The sequence below is a fragment of the Pseudorasbora parva genome, chromosome 11 (assembly GCF_024679245.1).
Source record: "Pseudorasbora parva isolate DD20220531a chromosome 11, ASM2467924v1, whole genome shotgun sequence".
In the NCBI taxonomy this organism is placed as follows: Eukaryota; Metazoa; Chordata; class Actinopteri; order Cypriniformes; family Gobionidae; genus Pseudorasbora; species Pseudorasbora parva.
The window spans coordinates 44,060,642-44,085,824 of NC_090182.1; the positions used below are offsets into that span (position 1 = coordinate 44,060,642).

General features: G+C 38.8%; 1 protein-coding gene across 2 annotated transcripts; it reads left to right on the forward strand.

Moving 5' to 3' along the window:
• The first annotated feature begins 2,942 nt into the window (after nt 1-2,942).
• zgc:152774 (uncharacterized protein LOC553526 homolog) lies at nt 2,943-25,095 on the forward strand. 2 transcript variants are annotated; one of them, XM_067458067.1, is made up of 17 exons: nt 2,943-3,239; nt 3,340-3,412; nt 4,367-4,499; nt 4,581-4,801; nt 4,973-5,120; nt 7,273-7,429; nt 8,523-8,651; nt 8,842-8,961; nt 9,167-9,270; nt 11,174-11,350; nt 12,394-12,513; nt 14,790-14,864; nt 15,004-15,043; nt 18,724-18,890; nt 19,573-20,188; nt 21,837-22,087; nt 24,245-25,095. In XM_067458067.1, the coding sequence occupies exons 1-17, from the start codon at nt 3,198-3,200 to the stop codon at nt 24,393-24,395; spliced, it is 2,724 nt and encodes a 907-aa protein (XP_067314168.1). In that variant the 5' UTR covers nt 2,943-3,197; the 3' UTR covers nt 24,396-25,095. The 2 variants fall into 2 exon arrangements, with proteins under 2 accessions (XP_067314168.1, XP_067314167.1); XM_067458066.1 differs by having other exon boundaries at nt 2,947-3,239; nt 24,242-25,095.
• Nucleotides 25,096-25,183: the final 88 nt, after the last annotated feature.

The window sequence follows — 25,183 nt, forward strand, 5'->3', positions numbered from 1 at the left end:
ACTTTCTTTGTTGATATAAATCTTTATATGCTTGTGCTTTTAAAGTGTTTGATGAAATGTGCAATGAAAGTGAAAAATCATATTAATATGAATTATAAAAATTATACAAAGGGATTGCAAATTATGTACATAATTGCAAATATATATCTGTGTGTGTGTATATATATATACTCACCTAAAGGATTATTAGGAACACCTGTTCAATTTCTCATTAATGCAATTATCTATACAGATAATTCTGGATAATTCTGGTCACAATTTTATTCCTCTGAGTTGAAGGGAACTTTTGTTTTTTTAATAAATTAAATGTCGATTGGGGTCATATTGACCCCAAGGACAAATTGAGGGTTAAGCCCTTTTGAGCGTGGCATGGTTGTTGGTGCCAGACGGGCCGGTCTGAGTATTTCACAATCTGCTCAGTTACTGGGATTTTCACACACAACCATTTCTAGGGTTTACAAAGAATGGTGTGAGAAGGGAAAAACATCCAGTATGCGGCAGTCCTGTGGGTGAAAATACCTTGTTGATGCGAGAGGTCAGAGGAGAATGGGCCGACTGATTCAAGCTGATAGAAGAGCAACTTTGACTGAAATAACCACTCGTTACAACCGAGGTATGCAGCAAAGCATTTGTGAAGCCACAACACACACAACCTTGAGGCGGATGGACTACAACAGCAGAAGACTCCACCGGGTACCACTCATCTCCACTACAAATAGGAAAAAGAGGCTACAATTTACACAAGCTCACCAAAATTGGACAGTTGAAGACTGGAAAAATGTTGCCTGGTCTGATGAGTCTCGATTTCTGTTGAGACATTCGGATAGTAGAGCCAGAATTTGGCGTAAACAGAATGAGAACATGGATCCATCATGCCTTGTTACCACTGTGCAGGCTGGTGGTGGTGGTGTAATGGTGTCGAGGATGTTTTCTTGGAACACTTTAGGCCCCTTAGTGCCAATTGGGCATTGTTTAAATGCCACGGCCTACCTGAGCATTGTTCCTGACCATGTCCATTCCTTTATGACCACCACGTACTCATCCTCTGATGGCTACTTCCAGCAGGATAATGCACCATGTCACAAAGCTCGAATCATTTCAAATTGGTTTCTTGAACATGCCATTAGCCACGTTTACATGCACACTTTTTTTGTCATTCTGATTAAAATAATTCAGATTGAAAGATTTAGTGGACTGTTTACATGAGACGTTATCTAAACCGATCTGGGGTTTACATGTCCTGACTTTCAATAGCAATCAACACAGAGCGTTTGTTTGCCGCATCTGAAATGTTGAGACTATCCTCTCCAGCAGCTGGAATGTGTTGACGGATGCCATAGCAACTCTCAACGGCAACCAGGACTTATACAGTTTGGTTTAATAAAAGCTATTTATTTATTCGAAAGTGTAATCATCTCAGAAAAAATTAATTCTTCTGTCAGGCGCAGTTGAAGTAAAAAGTGTCTGGGACAAACGCTGTCAAGATGAGAGGATGTAGCCGGGCTATGTCTGTGTCATTATGCCACCATTATCTTCAAAACTTCTAACGAAATAAAAAGTTTACCGCTCAGAAAAATTAACTTTCCTCTTAACAGCCTGTGTGTGAGCGTGGAGCGCGGTCAGTGGTGAAGGCGCGTGCTGTGTATCGCGTCATATAAGGACGCAGACTGAAAAGTAATCGGGTCAGGTCGTTTACATGGTTAAATTTTCCGTTTGATCGGTTAATGAAAAGGTTTATCCCACCCCTCTCAAACCGATTACAATTTCATTCGGTTTAGACATTTTTATTCCGATTGAGGTGTTTATATGGAGCATTTTCATTCGGGTTGGACCTTTCAACCGATTACAGTGCTCCGTGTAAACGCACATATTGAGTTCACTGAACTAAAATGGCCCCCACAGTCATCAGATCTCAACCCAATAGAGCATCTTTGGGATGTGGTGGAACGGGAGCTTCGTGCCCTGGATGTGCATCCCACAAATCTCTAACTGCAAGATGCTCTCCTATCAATATGGGCCGACATTTCTAAAGAATGCTTTCAGCACCTTGTTGAATCAATGCCACGTAGAATTAAGGCAGTTCTGAAGGCGAAAGGGGGTCAAACACAGTATTAGTATGGTGTTCCTAATAATCCTTTAGGTGAGTGCATAATAGTTCTAATTCTTATTTGACTTTCCAAAATAAAATACATTTATCGATTATTAAAATGTATTTCATAACAATATTAATGCTAGACAGACAGACAGACAGACAGACAGACAGACAGACAGACAGAAAGATAGATAGATAGACAGACAGACAGACAGACAGACAGACAGAAAGATAGATAGATAGACAGACAGACAGACAGACAGACAGAAAGATAGATAGATAGATAGACAGACAGACAGACAGACAGACAGACAGACAGAAAGATATCTGAAATGATAATATAATAATAAATATATTGTAGTATAATATATATTAAATAAATATAATGATACATAAAGCATTTAAATAAATACATATTCTATTTGCTTTATTTTTAATAATAAGCTAACCAACAGTGTTTTAAGTTTATTCGATTATAGAATGACATAAAATTTACTTTGAAAAATATATAACACAAAATAATGTTTTATTATAAACACACACACACACACACACACGTTTGTTTTTGTGACGTGGGGACATTCCATAGGCGTAATGGTTTTTATACTGTACAGACCGTATTTTCTATCCCCGTTACACTGTCCTACCTCTGACCTACCCATCAAAGGAAACATTCTGCATTTTTACTTTCTAAAAAAAACTCATCCTGTATGATTTATAAGCATTTTAAAAAGTGAGGACATGTTAGAGCCGGCCTTTTCATTAGGCAATAAAGGCGGTCGCCTAGGGGGGCCCCGCCTTATCTTTGGGGGCCCCTCAATTTTAAGATTTTTTTTTTACTCCAATGGGGCCGATTTTTATGATCTTGCCTAGGGCCCCACAACCTCACGGGCCGGCACTTATACACATCCGTGTCCTTATATGTCATATATATGATAATACCATCTTTAAATAACTTTGTAGATGAAGCTGCCCTGTTCAGTTCTGTATGGGAGTGTCACGTCACACACACACACCGAAGGAGGAAGCGCTCGCGCTGCACGGGGGAAGAATGAGGAAGAATGAATCATCTGCGTCTCTTCTCATCTGACATGTTTTCACCCTCATGATGGCGAGACTGAGCGAACACGGGATCCGGCTGAGCTCTGTGTGTATCTTTCTTATCTTCTCTAAACTCTTTTCTCACGCACTACAATATGCTTTCAGTTCTGTTACTGTTATTATATTGGCGAATGTTGTTTTTATAGATGAGCCCGTCGTACCTGGAGAGCAACTCCACCAGTCACACATGGCCCTTCAGCGCGGTCGCGGAACTCATCGGTGAGCGAAACACAAACGCATTTATGTATTCGCAACAACAACAGCAACAACAAAAAAACTCGTTATGTCAGGAACCCGTGGTGCTTTTGGTTTAAACTTCCGCCAAAACTCATAAATACGCACATCAATGGATGGACCTTTGCACACCTGTTGCACCACGCAAGCTATAGGCTACTTATAGACAACACTTTAATCGTGCATTTTGAGTTTTGGGATCAAATGTAGCTACACTGATACTGCGTATTATCTAGACACGTAAACATCTGAATTTCATTGCACTTGAATCAAATAAGGCAAAACTAAATAGGGTTCGTGTCCCAGCGAATGCATCAACTTGTGTATTTCTGTAAGCCCTGTATTTAATGTTGGCCTATCTGTCAAATACATGATTGCATTTAATGTAAACGTGCAGACTTTACAAGCAAAACAGAAGTTTTTTTGGTTTGCTGGAACAATAGACGTAGTTTTGAAAATGAAGACAAAGTATCATGTCGCTATGTTGTGATTGTAAAACATGTTGGCAGTTAATGTGAACTCCTGTGGTTTCTCTGCTATGATAGATAGGTGGTTTATGGTAAAGGCTGATGGAAATACGTGACACTTTCAGGATCGGATCTCTGTACCGTTAGAGACAGGAAACTGGCGTTTAGAGCGAGGAGACCATGGTGGAAATATTTCTAAATGTGCTTGTCTTTGATCACTTAATAATCAAGATATGAGGTTTAAAAAAATCCGTCCTAATACTTGTGCAGCTTCCCCTCTACATCCTGTTAAAGGCTTGTGTGTCTGGTTAGGTTATATTTAGAGTTCTGCCTTTTTGCAACCGCTTGAAGTTTAAGAGAATAAACTAAAGAGATTTTTATGTCAAATTGCATTGCCAAGGAGAAAAGTCAATGATGTAACTGCATGCACAACAAAGTCAAATTATTTAAATAATCCAAAATCTTATTGCAGATAATGCATCTGACCCGGGTGTCACGGCCAAGAACATCTGGATAGATGTTGTGACACTCAGAGAACAGTTGTGCCTCAGTTTTATGGACAACGGCAGTGGTATGACACCCAGTAAACTGCACAAAATGCTCAGGTGCGTGAAAACCTTGAATTCGCATCTCGTTGAGCAGAGGTGTGCTGGGTGGTGAAGGTGAATCTTTCTTTCTCTTTGTAGTTTTGGGTTCACAGAGAAAGGCTCGAGTAAAAGCAGCCACCAGCCCATCGGCGTCTACGGAAATGGATTTAAATCGGGCTCGATGCGCCTGGGCCGCGATGCTCTGATCTTCACGAAGAACGGCGGTTGTCAGAGCGTAGGCATGCTGTCTCAAAGCTTCTTGCAGGCTATTAAAGCTCAGGCCGTGATCGTCCCCATCGCCCCGTTCAACCAACAGACCAATATCCTTCTCTTCAGAGCGGATCTCTCAGCTCTCATTCGACTAATTAAATAAGAAAAGGGAAAAAAGATGTATGTTTTGCATATGTTTTTGTACTGTATGCATGTAGACTACGCAGATGTTCATGTCCACCTTTAGCAGCGCGAAGCGTCGCCCTTAACTCCCATCTCACAGACGCTGGTGGTGACGGAGGATTCAGAGGCGAGCCTGAGAGCCATCCTGAAATACTCTCTCTTCCAGAGCGAGTCTGAGTTACAAGAACAGCTGGACTCCATACAGGGCAAAAAAGGAACCAAGATAATCATCTGGAACATCCGCAGGTCTGTGGCACAGCCTACTTTTCTAGCTACTTTACCAGAGTTGCATGGAAGCGTTCAGTCGCAGTGAAAGATGAAGATGACGTCACCGAGCAAATACAGACAGAAGAACCATTATGTCCAGTCTCATCATTCATTTGCATGTGATTTAAATGTTGCACACGGCGACTCTGTATGAACAACACACTCCTGATTTGTGTCCGCTTTGACTATAACCCTGAACTACTCAAATTATTTTAATCACCCCAAAAACTTGCAATTCTCTCAACTCTAACCAATAGCATATTTAATCAATCAGATATGCAACTGCCCGTTGTATACTCATATTTATTTTGAGTAAAATCACGAGTGTTTATCTCTGACCGTTACAGTATTTCGCTGGATTTACCTGTTGCCGTTTGAATGATAGACTTTGTGATAGATGTTTCCATTGATGCATTTAGCTAAACTACTAAACTACAAATAAACAAAAGTCATCTGTCAAAGAGCCAACAATATTACGTAATATACAATGCCTGGTTTATTATTAGACAACTAGAAAGCATGCTAGACAAGAGGAGGCATGCTTAGCAAGAAGCCTATCTTTGGTGATCTTCCCAGAATTTCAGATCATTACCTTATAACAAACAATCATGATCTGAATCGCGATCTTCCCCCTTTTGAGATGTAATATCAAAAATATCCAGACTGGAACAAGCCTATGGACTTCTCTATTTGCACAATTTATAATAACAGTATTGCATAACAATCACTTGTCAAAACATGCATGGATCTGATATAATGACGCGCATCGCATTTATTTCCCAACTGTTTATCTAAGACATAACTCTCTACCGTAAAAACTCACCAAGACAGACATTTTAGTTTCGTTTAGTTTACTTCATTTAATTTATTTAACAGGGACCATGCACAATACAAATGTTGTCCCAGAGTTAGCTAACTAGCTTTTGACATATTTTTGTGTATATTTGACAGCTTTTGGCGTGCACGTGAAACCCCAGGTAAACTTTGCTCGCAGTGCGCACACAGAAAGCACGTGGGGCTCATTCTCTTTCACGGTTTATTGTGCTTTTACTAACACGTTTTAAAATAAAGCATGTCCCGCAGTAGAATGCATCGTCACGTTACATGATTTGGACGTTCAGTTTAGGCTTTTAAAGAGGGGGCGAAAGCAGATCGCTTGAAAGGAAAGGAATGGCATGCGGCACAATGTTCATTTTATCTTGATTATCACCTACTGATGTTGAATAGTTTTTCAAACGCGTCATCACCACCCATATAGAGACACGTGATGTATGTTTCCTCAGTCAGCACAGCCATCTAATGGGCAGTCATTGCTGTATTTTAATGTTATTACAAGGACATTCACTTGAAAAGTAGATTGTGGACCTTCAAAATGGATCACGATATTAAGTCGTCAGATCACCTATCCCAAGAGACATCTTCCTTGCTAAATTAAATACAACATAAAAATATATTTTCTCTGATAGTGATACAATATACCTTGAATGCTTTGGATAAAAAATGCCTGCCGAATGCATAAATGTAAATGTGCTGTATGGAGAAAAAGCACTTTTGATATTAGAATGCTTTCTAAATGTCAAACCAAAGTTATACTATGGGGCTGTTGAATACTTTAATCTGATTGGTTGGTGAACGTTCTAAGGTGTGCAGTTATAACCAAAACCCACAGTGATACTGACCGAGCAAATAAATAATAAAGACTATATGAGTAAAAATAGTTTAGCAACTTAAAAGCTATGACATTTTTTCAGTAGCGAGGTAATAACGGCGCTGTTCTTGAAGCAGATAAACTTAGTGTTTTGCTATTAGTAGAGACGCTGCTGCCAAACACTGTTAAGAACACACAGACACATTCACACACACTTAATCTCTCTCTCTCTCTCTCTCTCTCTCTCTCTCTCTCTCTCTCTCTCTCTCTCTCTCTCTCTCTCTCTCTCTCTCTCTCTCTCTCTCTCTCTCTCTCTCTCTCTCTCTCTCTCTCTCTCTCTCTGACTGCATTACTCATGCTATCAGTGGCTCAAGCCTCCGTTTCCAACTCTAAAATGACATTTTAAAATTAGAAAAGGAGGCGTGGGATGATGGAAGTGTAATCTGGGAATCAGATTTTTACCATTTTGTTTACCCTTGACAGGAATAAAGATGAAAAACCCGAGTTTGACTTCGACACCGATGCGGAGGACATCCGTCTGCCGGAGATTCGATCGGAGGAGATGCAGGGAAAATGGAGGCGAGATTACAGGCAGCGTAGAGACAGTAACAGCGTTCCTGAGATGGAGTTTTCTCTCAGAGTGAGTGTGTGTGTGTGTGTGTGTGTGTGAGAGAGTGTGTGTGTGAGAGAGAGAGAGAGAGAGAGAGAGAGAGAGAGAGAGAGTGAGTGAGTGAATGAATGAGAGTGAGAGAGAGAGCCAACAGAGCAAGAAACTTCCTGATAATCATTGTGGTTGATTTACAGTGTGAATGTAAATGTGGGTGTGTGTGTGTACTTGTTTATATTACATTGTGGGGACCAAATGTAACCTGAGATCACCAGCCAGCGGTCCCACAATGTAAATGGATTTATAAACATACTAAATTATGTTTTTTTGAGAAAGTAAAAATGCAGAATGTTTCCTGTGATGGGGTGGTTTAGGAGCAGGGGCAGTATAAGGGGATAGTTTGTACAGTGTAAAATCCATTATGCCAATGGAAAGTCCCCACAATTCACAAAAACCTAACGCATGTGTGTGTGTGTGTGTGTGTGTGTGTGTGTGTGTGTGTGTGTGTGTGTGTGTGTGTGTGTGTGTGTGTGTGTGTGTGTGGGTGTGAATTCAAGGTGGAGCTGAGAAAACATTTATGCAGTGTGACTCATGAGTTGAGAATTTAACTTTGTGCCGCAGAGATAATGGTGTAAAACAGCCACAGCTTCAATCTTCAAATCTGAGAATACTTTTTATGTTTTTCCCTGAGGTACAAAATATTTCCCCCAAATTTAAACATGTCTTGACATGTGAAATGAGCAAACAGTCCTTTTCTTATTGAGCGCTGCAGTGATTACATATTTTTGTAGGCAGACACATACGTTTGCCTCACCCTGGTTCCCTCGACAAAAACCCAATTGCAGAAAATAAATTCTTATAAATTTTTTTACATGGGGTAATTCACTGATCACTGACATCTAAATGTTATATAAATAATTTTGTACATGTGTAAAATGTATTCTAATGTCAAAAGGTTTTTTACAGCTTGGTTTCTATATATATATATACTCTTTTTTTTGGATCAGGGAGGAACTTTTAAATCTGTTTGATCTCAAAAGATCAAGGACAGTTTGATGACAGCCCTCTGAGATCAATGCAAACATAAAGACTAACACAAATACATTTCCTCTCTCTGTCACTGCAGGCATATCTCAGTATACTTTACCTGAAGCCCAGGATTCAGATCATTTTGAGACAGAAGAAAGTTCAGACTAAGCTGGTTGCCAAGAGTCTGTCCATGATTGAGAACGACGTCTATAAACCCCAATTCATTGTATCCTTACTCGTCCCTCAAAAACCTAAAGTTAAAGTTCCCTTAAAATCTGTTTCTGTGTTTTACATTCAAAGCAGGTTATGAAAATCAACTGAAAAATGGAAATACGATTTATTTCTATGTCTTTTCCCATCATTCCCCAGTTCATCTCATTTAGACATTTACGTTTTCTTTAAATGCTACTGCTCAGAACGAGAGAGTGAAAATAACTTTTGGATTCAACCGGAAAAACAAGGAGCACTATGGAATTATGATGTACCATAAAAACCGACTTATAAAGGCCCATGAGAAAGTTGGCTGCCAAATCAAGGTACTGGATTTATTCATCTACAAAAAAAAGCTAAAATACCTGATATACATTTCATTTTATTACCATCCATTCCTCAAAATTCCACAGATACTGTGCAACAAAAAAAAAATCAGCACAGAAAAACAGGATTTTAAAAACAATAACTGGCCATTTGGTGGAAGTATCATTGCGTTTGACTCATCACTTTCTGTCTCTCTCCTTTAAGTCATCAGGTCAAAGGTCAGGGGTCGGGGTCATCGGAGTGATTGAATGTAACTTCCTCAAGCCTGCTCATAACAAGCAGGACTTTGAGTACACCAAAGAGTACAGGTGAATATTAGCTGCTCACCACAAACTTTTAACATGCAACGCTACACCAGCACCACCACGGCTCAAATAGCGCCTCATTTGAATGCCGGACGGACATTCGCACTTGAGTCAAATCTACTGCCACACAGAAATGACCTTTGGTGACACTATTTTATTCTACTACTGATATTATACCTAGAAAAAACAAACAATGGTTTTAAGTGCAGAGTTAACTATGTAAGTCAAAGAAATGTCTGTACATTCTTATTGTAATCAAAATCAATTTTATATAATTTAATGTACTGAGATGTATATATTAGGGGTGTAACGATATATCGCGATATAAAAATATGACGATATATAGCGCTGATGGAAACGATATGATTCGCGATATAGAGTTGTTTTATCCAAGGCTCAACTTGCTGTAGTAGGTCCTACTGTATTTATAAGGTATAATTCCCCCAAACACAAATGAACAAATTCTACCACAAATGTAAACTCTGTCATCATGTACTCACCATCATGACGTTTTATGTAACTTCCAAACACAAATGAAGATATTCTTTATGGGATAGGGATTTTTTTCCTTTTCTTTAGGGATTTATGTCCCTCTATTTTTAAACATACATACATGTTTACATATCTATATTACAACTATACATAATGTTGAATGTGTATAATAATTCAATGGGGGAATATGCGTTCGTGGGTCCTGATAATAAAACACAAATAATAATATATAATAATAAAAAAGTACCAAATAAAAATAATTTTTTATTTTTATTTTGGCTTAAAATATCGAGATACATATCGAATCATGACACGAGTGTATCGTTACACCCCTAATATATATATATATGAGAAGGTTATACGTGGTACTGTGATAGGTTGCCAACTGTGCTATAAGTCCATTTGTCAAATTTACACACAACTAAATATTTCTGCGGAGTCAATAGCTACAGACCTCCAAACTTCTGTGTCCTTCGGATAAGCTCAAGAGCAGTGTGTAGAGAGCTTCATGAATGGGTTTCCATGTCCGAGCAGCTCATCCAAGCCTTACATCACCAAGAGCAATGCAAAGCGTGGGATGCAGTGGAGTAAAGCACACCGACACTGGAGTCTAGAGCAGTGAGACGTGTTCTCTGGAGTGACCAATCACGCTTCTCTGTCTGGTAATCCCATGGCCAGGAAAACAGTACTTGCCTGACTGCATTGTGCCAGGTGTAAAGTTTAGGGGAGGTAGGATTATGGTGTGGGGTTGTTTTTCAGGGATTGGCCATGGCCCCTTAGTTCCAGTGAAAGGAACTCTTAATGCTTCAACAAACCAAGACATTTTGGACAATTTCATGCTCCCAACTTCATGGGAACAGTTTGGGAATGGCTCCTTCCTGTTCCAACATGACTGCGCTCCAGTGCACAAAGCGTCGGTCCATAAAGACATGGATGAGGAGTTTGGTGTGGAGGAACTTGACTGGCCTGCACAGAATCCTGAGCTCAACCCGATAGAACAGCTTTGGGATGAATTAGAGCCGAGACTGAGAGCCAGGCCTTCTCATCCAACATCAGTGCCTGACCTCACAAATGAGCTTCTAGAAGAATGGTCAAAAATCTCCATAAACACACTCCTAAACCTTGAGGAAAGCCTTCCCAGAAGAGCTGAAGCTGTTAGAACTGTAAAGGGTGGGCCGACTACATATTAAACCCTACGGATTAGGAATGGGATGGCATTATAGTTCATGCGCATGTAAAGGCAGTCCTTGGCAATATAGTGTATGTGCGCGTGTATACATACACTTTTATGTTTGATGTATTTAATCATGATTAATCAATGTGACATCACTAATACATACATACATACATATTTAATTGTATTTTTGTCATTTTTGTATCAATCATGTTCATTTTTTTACTGCTTTTCTCATAGACTTACTCTAGCTGCTCTTGGTCTCAAACTGAATGACTACTGGCGTGAAAAGAAGGAAAAGAAAGCGAAAGAGAGAGCCTTTCAAGCCTTAGAGAGAAAAAGCAAAGAAGGCGATACTGAGGAAACAGAGCAAGAGGATGATGAAGAGGAGGAGGAGGAAGAAGAAGAAGAAGAAGTGTATGATTGTTTTTCTCCAAAACTTTTTACACAACCTTTTTCTCATACCTGCTCTGCTCTGTTGGTGAGAGTTTAGCCATCTGTCAGTCAGATGGCTAGAATAACCCCGTCTTTCACTCAACTGTGGGCTTGTGGGTAAAAAATGAGAGAAAGTGCAACTTAGTGCAACTTAGCTTACTAAAAAAAACGACTATTCGTCTGTTAGACCACAAACCTCACACATACATGCATCAGAGAAAACACTCAGAGAAAAAGCGTCTTGTGATGGCAGAGATGGAGTCGTGCAGTTAAATGCAGGTGGGCGCTGCTGAGAAGCGTGAAGCTGTTAATCACACGACTAAAGCGATGATTTAGAGCAGCACTACATCTGTCTGCGAGTTAACCATGCAACAGACAAAACAATGATTCATCACACATTTGCATTAAGGTTCCCATGAAGTCAGGCCAATCTGGATAATTGAATAACTCTGGTTCCCTTCCCTTCACCCATCACTAATCTTTAATAAACTTCGCCCCTGACAGCAGAATACTTTGATTAAAAGCACAATAAGGCTGTGATAGTAGCAAGTAGGAGAGTTTATCTGTTCAGTGTGATGATGTTTAACGTCCCACAACATCTGAAGTCTTATTTAGACACTTGTTAGCAAGTAAAATCACAAGGCTATATTACTGATGTATTTTAATTCATTGATTAAAACGTGAAAGTATCTGGTACCACAGACCTTATTTCAGCCATTTAACCAAAAACACATTCCAATACCCATTGATTTCAGGACGATGGAACTCAAAGTGCTAAAATGCGGATAGTTTCTGGGTTTTGGCCTATAAAAAAATCATCCTTGCAGAACTCTGCCGTGTGCCTTTGACACGCAAAGAATCTTGGCTGAACTAAAGGCTAGTGGCCATTATATTTTTTAAAGGGACAAGCCTCAACCAACTGGAAATACATGAAGACGCAAACAAACCTGCAGACCGAAATACCGTTTCTCCACAGAACAAACTCTAAACAGCTGGTGTTTTAATGGGTTTCTTCTGTCCAAAAGGGATGTGACGTGGATTCAGTGTGACGAGTGTTTGAAATGGAGAGGAATCGCCACTCACCTGTTCGCTGGAAGCGTTCCTGATCCGTTCAGATGCTGCATGCACCCCATACCACGCTTACGGTGAGCGTCTGATTCAGGTGTGAAATTATCAACTGAACAGGGAGAGAGGGGTAAGATGAGCCGTTTTTAAAAATGTATGTAGTCCTCAAGATAAGAGAAAATAAGGCAGAAGTACAATGAAAGTATCTAATGTAATTTCCATTATAAATGTTCAAAATACTTGTATAACAACGGATTTATATTTCTTACCAAAAAAAAGTGTTCCTGTGGCTCAGTTTACCCCAGGTCAGGGGTGAGTTGATCTGAGTCCATGTAAGTTGCACCATCCGGGACGGATCATCAATGGACAATCTTATTGAATCTAAAATTGTAAAGATAATTTACCTCTTTTAAAAACACCTTCAGTAATAAAATTTTCAAATATTGTCATATTTCTTAAACAACATAAAACCAACGAAATGAAGTTGACATTTCAATATTTTTGTTTGCATTTCTGAAAAAAACATCAGTTGTAACCTTCCCTAAAAAAACAGACTAATCAGTGATATTTATTCAGTCATTCTAGTTTAGTTTTTATTTGATTTAATTTTTAATTAATTTTACTCAACAAACTGAAACTAATAGACATTTTAGTCAGCATTTTAGTTTCTGCAATATTGAACATGTTGAAGAAGCTATTAGGGACTACAGATGGAAAGATATATGATTAAGCATCTTCTGGGTCTTGTCAGAGAAGGATTTAGTGATAGTCAAATAAACAAAAAATTTTTACGAAAACTATCAACTAAACCAGTTTTGTAACATTACATTGAGATTAAACCAGTTTATACCTCAGAGATTTAGATTCAGCGCATTATGCTGGGGTTAGTTAAAATGCTGGCTCAATTTACCCCACAACATTTTGCTCAATTTTCCCCATAGCTGCCATTTTGGACAAAAATTTGCTAGCTTACCGATTTAGCTAAGTAATTTACTTGGTTTTAATGCATGGCTAAATCACTAATATTGCTCATAGATATTTTAGACCTGGACAAATTTGCTTTGATACAACAGCCATTACATCTGTGCTGCTACAAGCCAAAAACTCCACCCATGTGTTTCTCCTTTTCTCAGTCTGGCAGAAATGATAGGTGGTTCCAAAATACATGACAAAAAAAGTGTATAGTTGCCAAGATAAAGGGTGTGGCTCATCTTACCCCACTCTCCTCCATACACATGCGATCTTTTCACTATGTATACTGTTTGCAATAAGCAATATATTTATCTCTATCATGGCAAAATTATAAGCAGGACAAAAACAAAACAAAAAACATTACATTTGTTTCAGATAACTGGACTTTGGGGTTAGTTTACCCAAAAATGAAAATTCTGTCATTAATTACTCTCCCTCAATTCGTTCAACAGCTGTAAGACCTTTGTTCATCTTTGGAACACAAATTAAGATATTTTTCTTGAAATCTGATGGCTCAGAAAGGCCTCAATGGGACCTTTTATGGTTTCTTGAGCGAGGAAATGTCATTGTTGCCAATGGAGGCCTTTCTGAGCCATCAGATAATTGATGACAGAATTTTCTTTTTGGGTGAACTAACCCTTTTACTTGCAATGCTACGAGATCTTGTTGATAAACAGTGAGGTCACGTGACAACAGCACATTATGTTTCTCACACTATTTTCTGAAACACACATTACTCAGTAAAGAAGTACACTAGTATTTCATTCCAAACACTCATTTTCTTCACTTGTTATTTGATCAGACTGCCAAGAGTTAAACTGGCCTAAAAACAGAAAACACCTATAGTTCAAAAAAAGATAGACTAGAAGAGTAGATGCTTATCATTCCATACTGCATTCTTTACTTCTGTACAGTACCATGCAGATGTTTCAAATAATTAAGATTGTTTCAAGTTTTGAAAATTCTTCGGCTCACCAAGGCTGCATTTATAAAAACTGTAGTGTTGTGAGATGTTATAAAAACAACAACAACAACAAAAACATTTTCTATGTGAGTATATTGTAAAATGTTATTTGTTCCTGAATTTTCAGCATCTTTACTCTGTCTTCACTTCAGAAATCATTCTGATATGATGATTTGCTTCCGTGATGCATTTTTTCCAGGATTCTTTGATGAATATAAAGTTCAAATCAGCGTTTATTTGGAACAGACATCTTTTGTAACATTATAAAGGTCCTTACTGTTGCTTTTGATTAATTTAATAATGAAATGAATACACTTAGACCCCAGAACAGGGGTGTATACTGCACAGTATGCCCTAAACCGCACTCTAATATTATATTTTTAAGCGTGTCTTATTTATTCTTGGGTTATTGTTGTCTAGGAGCTGTTTGTTACCAGAGGATACAGAGGAGAATGCTGCTGCCACACCCAGCTATGAAAAAACAATCAAAAAACAGTTAAGACAGTATAAATGGCTCTAAACTTTACACTATTGTTGTAGTGTGTGTGTGCGTGTGTTTGTGTGTGTGTGTGTGTGTGTGTGTGTGTGTGTGTGTGTGTGTGTGTTAAACTGTTGTCTCTTTTCTTCTGTGTAGGGGACATACCTCAATCAAGAGAAGAGGGCGATCTTTGGAGGTATACACCTCTATTTGTATCAGATGAGGAAGTACTCATTTTTAAGCACAGGAACTTTGGTTTCTGACTTCTCACGAGTATCAGGGTGTGATCTCAGTCGCTGTGGTCTTGTGTATGTGTTTGGTCTGTATAAATGTTGTCTGTAGGTTGCGTGTGACCATCTTCTTTTGCATAGGACAGACATGACAAATAACGCGTACAAGTATGAATATGAGAGCCTTGCCTATGCAAACATAAATTGTGGTGGGTGTATGTGTGTCAGTGTCAGGGAAACTGCAGTACTGTATATATATATATATATAAATACAGTGAGGAAAATTAGTATTTGAACACCCTGCTATTTTGCAAGTTTGCCCACTTGGATATCATGGAGGGGTCTGAAATTGTCATCGTAGGTACATGTCAACTGTGAGAGACATTATAATTTTTTAAAAAATCCAGAAATCACAATGTATGTTTTTTAACTAATTATTTGTATGATACAGCTGCAAATAAGTATTTGAACACCTGAGAAAATCAATGTTAATATTTGGTACAGTAGGCTTTGTTTGCAATTACAGGTTCAAACGTTTCCTGTAGTTTTTCTCCAGGTTTGCACACACTGCAGGAGGGATTTTGGCCCACTCCTCCACACAGATCTTCTCTAGATCAGTCAGGTTTCTGGCCTGTCGCTGAGAAACTGAGTTTGAGCTCCCTCTAAAGATTCTCTATTGGGTTTAGGTCTGGAGACTGGCTAAGCCACGCCAGAACCTTGATATGCTTCTTACAGAGCCACTCCTCGGTTATCCTGGCTGTGTGCTTCGGGTCATTCTCATGTTTGAAGACCCAGCCTCGACCCATCTTCAATGCTCTAACTGAGGGAAGGAGGTTGTTCCCCAAAATCTCGCAATACATGGCCTCGGTTATCCTCTTCTTAATACAGTGCAGTCGCCCTGTCCCATGTGCAGAAAAACACCCCCAAAGCATGATGCTACCACCCCCATGCTTCACAGTAGGGATGGTGTTCTTGGGATGGTACTCATCGTACTTCTTCCTCCAAACACGTTTAGTGGAATTATGACCAAAAAGTTATATTTTGGTCTCATCTGACCACATGACTTTCTCCCATGACTCCTCTGGATCATCCAAATGGTCATTGGCAAACTTAAGACGGGCCTGGACATGTGCTAGTTTAAGCAGGGGAAGCTTTCGTGCCATGCATGATTTCAAACCATGATGTCTTACCAAGAGCAAGAGTGTATTACCAACAGTAACCTTGGAAACTGTTGTCCCAGCTCTTTTCAGGTCATTGAACAGCTCCTCCCGTGTAGTTCTGGGCTGATTTCTCACCTTTCTTGCATGGAGTCCCATTCCAAGGGAGATTGACAGTCATGTTTAGCTTCTTCCATTTTTTAATGATTGCTCAAACAGTGAACCTTTTTTTTTTACCAAGCTGCTTGGCAATTTCCCCATAGCCCTTTCTAGCCTTGTGGAGGTGTGCAATTTTGTCTTTAGTGTCTCTGGACAGCTCTTTAGTCTTGGCCATGTTAGTAGTTGGATTCCTACTGATTGTATAGGGTGGACAGGTGTCTTAATGCAGCTAACTACCTCAAACAGGTGCATCTAATTTAGGATAATAAAAGGAGTGGAGGTGGACATTTTAAAGGCAGAGTAACAGGTCTTTAAGGGTCAGAACTCTAGCTGATAGACAGGTGTTCAAATACTTATTTGCAGCTGTATCATACAAATAAATAGTTAAAAATCATATATTGTGATTTCTGGATTTTTTTTTAAGATTACGTCTCTCACAGTGGACATGCACCTACGATGACAATTTCAGACCCCTCCATGATTTCCAAGTGGGAGAACTTGCAAAATAGCAGGGTGTTTAAATACATAATTTCCTCACTGTAGATATTAAATTCCATTCATAAAGTGAAACTTGTATATTATATTAATTCATTACACACAGACTGATATATTTCAAGTGTTTATTTCTTTTTTGATGATTATAACTGGCAACTTAGGAAAATCCCAAATTCAGTATCTCATATTGTGAAAAGGTTCAATATTACAATATTGAAGACACCTGGTGCCACACTCTAATCAGCTAATGAACTTAAAACACCTGCAAAGGCCTTTAAATGGTCTCTCAGTCTAGTTCTGTAGGCTACACAATCATGGGGAAGACTGCTGACTTGACAGTTGTCCAAAAGACGACCATTGACACCTTCCACAAGGAGGGCAAGACACAAAAGGTCATTGCAAAAGAGGCTGGCTGTTCAAAGAGCTCTGTGTCCAAGCACATTAATAAAGAGGCGAAGGGAAGGAAAAGATGTGGTAGAAAAAAGTTTCACAAGCAATAGGGATAACCGCACCCTGGAGAGGATTGTGAAACAAAACCCAATCAAAAATGTGGGGGAGATTCACAATGAGTGGACTGCACTACGCACAGACGTATGCAAGACATGGGTTTCAGCTGTCGCATTCCTCCTGTCAAGACACTCTTGAACAACAGACAGCATCAGAAGCGTCTCGTCTGGAATAAAGACAAAAAGGACTGCTGAGTGGTCCAAAGTTATGTTCTCTGATGAAATTAAATTTTGCATTTCCTTTGGAAATCAGAGTCCCAAAGTCTGGAGGAAGAGAGGAGAGGCACACAATCCACATTGTTGAGGTCCATTTTAAAGTTTCCACAGTCAGTGATTTGGGGTGCCATGTCATTTGCTGGTGTTGGTCCACTGTGTTTTCTGAGGTCCAAGGTTAACGCAGCCGTATACCAGGAAGTTTTAGAGCACTTCATGCCTTCTGCTGCTGACCAACTTTATGGAGATGCAGATTTAATTTTTTAAAGGACTTGGCACCTGCACATCGTGCCAAAGCAACCAGTACCAGGCTTAAGGGCTATGGTATCCCTGTTCTTAATTGGCCAGGAAACTCACCTGACCTTAACCCCATTGAAAATCCATGAGGTATTGTGAAGAGGAAGATGCGATATGCCAGACCCAACAATGCAGAAGAGCTGAAGGCCACTATCAGAGCAACCTGGGCTCTCATAACACCTGAGCAGAGCCACAGACTGATCGACTCCATGCCACGCCACATCTGCAGTAAATCAGGCAAAAGGAGACCCAACTAAGTATTGAGTTCTGTACATGATCATACTTTCCATGTTCATACTTTCAGTTGGCCAAGATTTCTAAAAATCCTTTCTTTGTATTGGTCTTAAGTAATACTTTTCTGAGATACAGAACTTGGGATTTTCTTTAGTTGTCGGTTATAATCATCAAAATTAAAAGAAATAAACATTTTAAATATATCAGTATGTGTGTAATGAATGAATATAATATACAAGTTTCACTTTTTGAATTGAATTATGTATATATATATATATATATATATATATATATATATATATATATATATATATATATATATATATATATATATATATATATATATATATATATATATATATATATATATATATATATATATAAGAAAAGCTCCATTGTATTAAATATAAGAAACTGTCTTAACAGTTAGTTCCCATGGCTACAGTTCTTTATGGCTATACAGAGGCATTTATAGATTGCCATTTATCTACATTAATGTTAAACTCCAATTCTCACGTTGGTTTTGACACTTTGCTCATTGCTATCATTTCAGCTATATTAAGTGTGTGTGTATGTGTGTTGTAGATTACTAAAAGCCCAGTGCAACCTCTCTGTAGAGGACTATCTGAACCTACATCAGTGAGCAAACAGGATGAGGTCACCATTGATATAACGACAGATACACAGGATACAGATGAGGATGGAGTCCAAGTCGCTGCCACAGAAGAGGAAGAGTCTTCACCCTCCCCAAGGTCTGACAGATACAGAACAGACATTTACATGCATTAGTGGTGTTTGAGAAACAAGAATCTCTTTTACAGTCACTCATCTTCAGAACAGAATGCAGATGCAAATGCTCAGTGCAATGCAATGCCTTAGATTTCATGTCACATACTTAACAAACGCTCTTGTGTTACTGTGGCGGTGTCAAACACAGTACTCAAGGGAATGGCCCTCTGTAAATTAATTTAAAATAAATTAAATTAATAAATTCAAATTAGATATAATTCAAATTGCAAATGAAAAGAAAAATTACTATATATATATATATATATATATATATATATATATATATATATATTTTTTTTTTTTATATATATATATATTGAATTGAGATTAATTAGTTTTTTTATATTGTCAATAATTATGGTGGGTAGATAAAATATAGTGACTATATTAAATAATAATATATTGATTAAATATAAAAATATAAATAACTATAAACAGTGTAATTAAGTTTATTAAATATAACTTTTTAAATTTTAACTTATTAAAAAGTAAATATTTTGCACAATATTGTACACATTTCTTAATTTTTTGACAGTATAAGTGGGTATAAGGGTCTTTGAACAAAGTTTCTTTTATAATGTAGTGCATCCCTGAAAGGGAATCATTATATTCAAGTTTTTCTAATTTTGCTAACTTATTTTTTAGAAAAAGGAGGAAAGAACCATGTTCACCCACCGAAAAGAGTGGTTCACCCACTGAAAACTCCCCAAACCATGCTGGATCTCCAGATGTCCCATCTGAGGAAGAGACAGAAACACTAGACAAAATGCATGACGAATCAGAGACAAACACCAACACATCACCGGCGGCGCAGGAGGACAGCATTCAGCCCGAGGCCGTGCTCGAGGGCCCCGTAGAGCCCCAGACGTCTCAGGGGCCACAGACGCCCAAAGATCAGCTGAGGATCCCGCTTCACCCGCTCTCGCCTCACACCTCCATGACCATGGCGCAGACGGTTGTTGTCACTCCTCTCAGCCGTTCGGGATTTCAGCCCGTGTCGCCTTTACCGACGGACAACTCGGACCGCGCCGCTCTCGCTCAAAGACTCGCTCAGCTGGAGCGGGAAGCGAAGAGGTTAAAACGAATCCTGGGCATCCGTGAGCCGGAGGTTGCAATGGTAACGGAGGCGGAAGGCTGCGGGGCTTCTGATGTCACCACGGTTGAGGAGCGACTTGTGCAAAACGGGATTTCGGTGTCATGTGAGCAAAATGCTGGAAGAATCCAGAACCCAATGTCAACCGAGGAAATTTCTGTTTGTCAGGTACAATTAAAATGTGTTTTCTCAGAGTTTAAAGACAAGTCAAATTTTAAGTTAAAGTTTACATCGTGGCAATAACAATAATGCAGATTAGATTTGCTATATAGTAGGGATGCTACAATACAGTTAGTCCACGGTTCAATACATACCTCGGTTTTTAACCACGTTTAGGTTCAGTTCGGTTCGGTTTTTTGCTGTTCTATTCTTAGGCGACAGAAAGAGTTTAAGGAGAAAATGTTTTTATTGCAATACTCTCTTCATTTTGCTTAAAAGACTTGAAAACCCTTACTTAAACTTAACTTTACTTTAAAAAAAACTTGTACACATTCCTAGAGTATTGTATAATATAAAATTAATACATATAATTTTACAGTGGCAGCTCAGAGATGTACAGTAGCATTTAAGTATGAAATTGAATGAATAAATGTAGGCTAAAATTAAAACTACATAGTCTTCAATATACAATATACATTGATTAAAAGCTACTGTATTATTACTTTATTCAAGTGCAGTGAGTGATTTTCTCTTTGTCTTGTTGTTTTATTAACATCGTTTTAGAGGTGAACTGTCCCTTTAAGGACAAGTGTTCACTAGGCTGCGCTGCTAAGACCTGTTCGCATCTCATACAGACACACACGATTTTACTTTCACTTAAAGTCACCGACTGTCTTTATGTTTGTTAACCTTGTGTGTATTTGACAGTATTAGCGCAGTAAGACTACTTAGTCCAGTAATCACGTGTTTGACAGGCGCGCATGCTCGGCACATGTGAACCGCAAATGAAATGTTTAACTGGCAAGGCTTTAAAACGCGGCTAACCCCCTAGCTTTAGAACATATGATTGGATATTTGCTCGTATCAGTGCTTAGACTCACAGGCACACTCAAACAGAGCCTAAATAAACTGAGAGAAATATTTCAAATGGAGAGAAATATAAATAAATAATTAAATGCAAAACCGACAATTCACAAGCACGTATTGAACCGTGAATGCCGTACCGAACGGTTTAATATTAAATTAAGAATTGTGGCATCCCTACTATATAGAATACTGTATGCACGCAGGTGAAGAAGGATGTACTATATATCTAACTTTTAATATATCGTTGGGCGATATATTTAACAATATAACAATAAAGAAGCAGTTGATATCCGCTTAATGTGTGTGTACTGCATGTATCCGAGTGAAGTTTGATATTCTTATAGTAGATGTTTAATCTGTTATTAATTATTATTTTTTTAATTACTTTGAGTCATTAGTTCAATTTAGAATAGTAAAATACCAAACTTAATGAATAATTAACATGTGAAATCAGTAAGACTGAAATTTAGTAGTAGTATACACCATATTTCATTCAAATAGGACAAACTTTGTAATGAATTACTTGTTTTAAATCTACGGAGCCCCGCACATGACGTAGTAAAATGGTAGTAGGCTAAATCGTGCGCACGTTTTACTAATTCGTTCCCTTGATTTGCTGAATCGTGCACACGTTTTACTAATTCGTTCCCTTGATTTGCTAAATTGTGCGCACGATTTATATATATAGAGGGAACGAAATAGTAAATTGTGCGCACTATTTACCTTTTTTCCCCTTGCATGTCATGTAAGGGGCTCCGTATTAACCTTGTTAAATACCTTCAATCTGCAGAAATCAGAGGAACAGGCAAACAGGAGCAGTTCATCCTCAATCCAGCAGGAGGCAGAAACAAGTCCTAGAGATGAGCTGTACTGGAGTAAGACATTAGCCAAACTCCGGAGTGAGAACCAGGCGCTGTTAACAGATCTGAACGAGCTGAGAACAGAGAGAGACCAACTGCTGAACCGAGTGAGCCAAGCAGAGAGAGAGACACAAGAGAGGAGAGACCAGAGCACCAACACACCCAACCACACATACAACAGGTGTGCTTGTCAGATTACAAAATAGCTTTGTTTTATTGTATTGTATTTAAAACATTTTGCCACTACTCAGATCAGATCAGATCACACAGATCAGGCATAACATAATGACTAGTATTCACAGGTGAAGTGAATAACACTGATCTCTTCATCACGGCACCTGTTAGTGGGTGGGATATATTAGGCAGCAAGTCAATATTTTGAAGTGTTAGGGACAAAGGGGTAAGTATAAAGATTTGCGTGAGTTTGACAAGGGCCAAATTGTGATGGCTAGACGACTGGGTCAGAGCATCTCCAAAACTGCAGCTCTTGTGGGCTGTTCCCGGTCTGCAGTGGTCAGTATCTATCAAAAGTGCTTCAAGGAAGGGAACAGTGGTGAACCGGCCGCAGGGTCATGGGCGGCCAAGGTTTATCAATGCACATGGGGAGCGAAGGCTGGCCTGTGTGGTCCGATCAAACAGACGAGCTACTGGAGCTCAAACTGCTCAAGGAGTTAATGCAATGGAAGAAGGTGGCCTGGTCTGATAGCACACCTTCAGGGGTTTAGTGGAGTCCATGCCTCGGCAGGTCAGGGCTGTTTTGGCAACAAAAGGGGGACAAAATATATACATATGTACATATATAGTATACGCTCACCTAAAGGATTATTAGGAGCGCCATACTAATACCGTGTTTGACCCCCTTTCTCCTTCAGAACTGCCTTAATTCTACGTGGCATTGATTCAACAAGTTGCTGAAAGCATTCTTTAGAAATGTTGGCCCATATTGATAGGAGAGCATCTTGCAGTTGATGGAGATTTGTGGGATGCACATCCAGGGCACGAAGCTCCCGTTCCACCACATCCCAAAGATGCTCTATTGGGTTGAGATCTGGTGACTGTGGGGGCCATTTTAGTACAGTGAACTCATTGTCATGTTCAAGAAACCAATTTGAAATGATTTGAGCTTTGTGACATGGTGCATTATCCTGCTGGAAGTAGCCATCAGAGGATGGGTACGTGGTGGTCATAAAGGGATGGACATGGTCAGAAACAATGCTCAGGTAGGCCGTGGAATTTAAACAATGCCCTCTTAGCACTAAGGGGTCTAAAGTGTGCCAAGAAAACATCCCCACACAATTACACCACCACCAGCCTGCACAGTGGTAACAAGGCATGATGGATCCATGTTCTCATTCTGTTTACGCCAAATTCTGGCTCTACCATCTGAATGTCTCAACAGAAATCGAGACTCATCAGATCAGGCAACATTTTTCCAGTCTTCAACTGTCCAATTTTGGTGAGCTTGTGCAAATTGTAGCCTCTCTTTCCTATTTGTAGAGGAGATGAGTGGTACCCGGTGGGGTCTTCTGCTGTTGTAGCCCATCCGCCTCAAGGTTGTTGTGGCTTCACAAATGCTTTGCTGCATACCTCGGTTGTAACGAGTGGTTATTTCAGTCAAAGTTGCTCTTCTATCAGCTAGAATCAGTCGGCCCATTCTCCTCTGACCTCGAGCATCAACAAGGCATTCTCCCCCACAGGACTGCCGCATACTGGATGTTTTTCTCTTTTCACACCATTCTTTGTAAACCCTAGAAATGGTTGTGCTAAATGCATTAAAGAAACTGCCATGTGATTGGTTGATTAGATAATTGCATTAATGAGAAATTGAACAGGTGTTCCTAATAATCCTTTAGGTGTGTGTATATACACACCGATCAGGCATTGTATATATTACATACACACACAGTATTTACAAGATGCAAAGATGTTTGATGCGAGGAAACGATTTGACTGCAAATATACACCAATTATGCATTAAATTGAACAAAAAATAAAAAAACAGTAAAGACATGAATAAATGATTGTCAAATAAATGCTTTAAATTAATCTCAGAGAATCCTAAAATACACAAATACATTGCGCAGCATTGTTTTCAACATTGATAATAATCAGAAATGTTTCTTGAGTATCAAATCATATTGAAGGATGATATTATAAATTACATTTTAAAAATATAATAGTTTTTACTGATTTTTTTTCCCCATCAACTAAATGCAGCCTTGGTGAGCATTCAAAACATTAAATGTTAAAAATCATACCAACCCTAAAAATTTGAATGGCACTTTTTAATGTATATAAAGAATATGAACATCTCTCTGTCCTCCCTCCCTGACAGCAGTGTGACGCTGGAGAGGCTGCGGTCCATCCGTCGGAATGTGGTTGCATTATTGTCCTCCATCCTACCAAACCTGGATATGCAGGGAATCAGCTACGACACAATTGATGTAGACAGCATCCTACAGCAGATCATACAGGCCAACAACCTGTGATCCTTCAGCCGTGATTACAGACGACTGCCTTGACACAGACGAGCATTTGGGATCAGCGAATAACAAAAATCATCTGAAGCCAAACAGAAGGCAGAAGTTTAAAGGACAGATTTAAGGTCACTGCAGCATTAGTACGTGCAACACCCTTTTTAAAGGTCTTTTAAAAATAAGTTAAATAGCAGGTTAAAGCTACATTTCACCTACATTCATATAATTATTCTGAAAGCTAATGAATTCTCACTGGGGCTTTGCAACAAACACAGGTGTATGCACCCTGATATTTAATGTATATGACATTCATATAACTTGCATTTTGCATGCATGAATCTGACAAAAATGTTTGTTCCAGTGCTGCAAGTCAAAGTGCTTTCACGATCATGTCACAAACGTTTTTGTTTTTTTTACACAAAAAGGTCTTTGTCCGATTACAAAGGTTTCTCACACATTTTACTGCATTGCTCTTTTAACCTTTAAATACATGCATATGCAAGCAGCTTTTTCCTTCTACATCTTTAAACCTGCTGTTCTTTAAGAGCTTTTAATAGAAACATTTTAGTATCATTTTTTCTATACGATTTTTTTTAATGGTTTGATGGTCTAATTTTTAAAAATGTATACTAATGCAGTGCCACATCTTTTATTTGCAACCATTTCCCTTTTCTTCATTATATAATAAAAGTCAGTGTTTTTTTTTTCGTAATAGGCTTCTTGTTTTTAGTCGATATTGCGCACACACATTATTTGCTTGTCTGTGTCTCAAAACCATAGCTATAAAATAGAGAAAAGTT

What these genes read in the sequence shown, in the direction of transcription:
- zgc:152774 (XM_067458066.1), top strand. Translation starts at nt 3,198, where the DNA reads ATGATGGCGAGACTGAGCGAACACGGGATCCGGCTGAGCTCT. An exon ending in AGATGGAGTTTTCTCTCAGA is followed by an intron (nt 7,430 to 8,522) that starts GTGAGTGTGTGT and finishes CTGTCACTGCAG; the next exon opens with GCATATCTCAGTATACTTTA. An exon ending in GAGTCTTCACCCTCCCCAAG is followed by an intron (nt 18,891 to 19,572) that starts GTCTGACAGATA and finishes CTTATTTTTTAG; the next exon opens with AAAAAGGAGGAAAGAACCAT.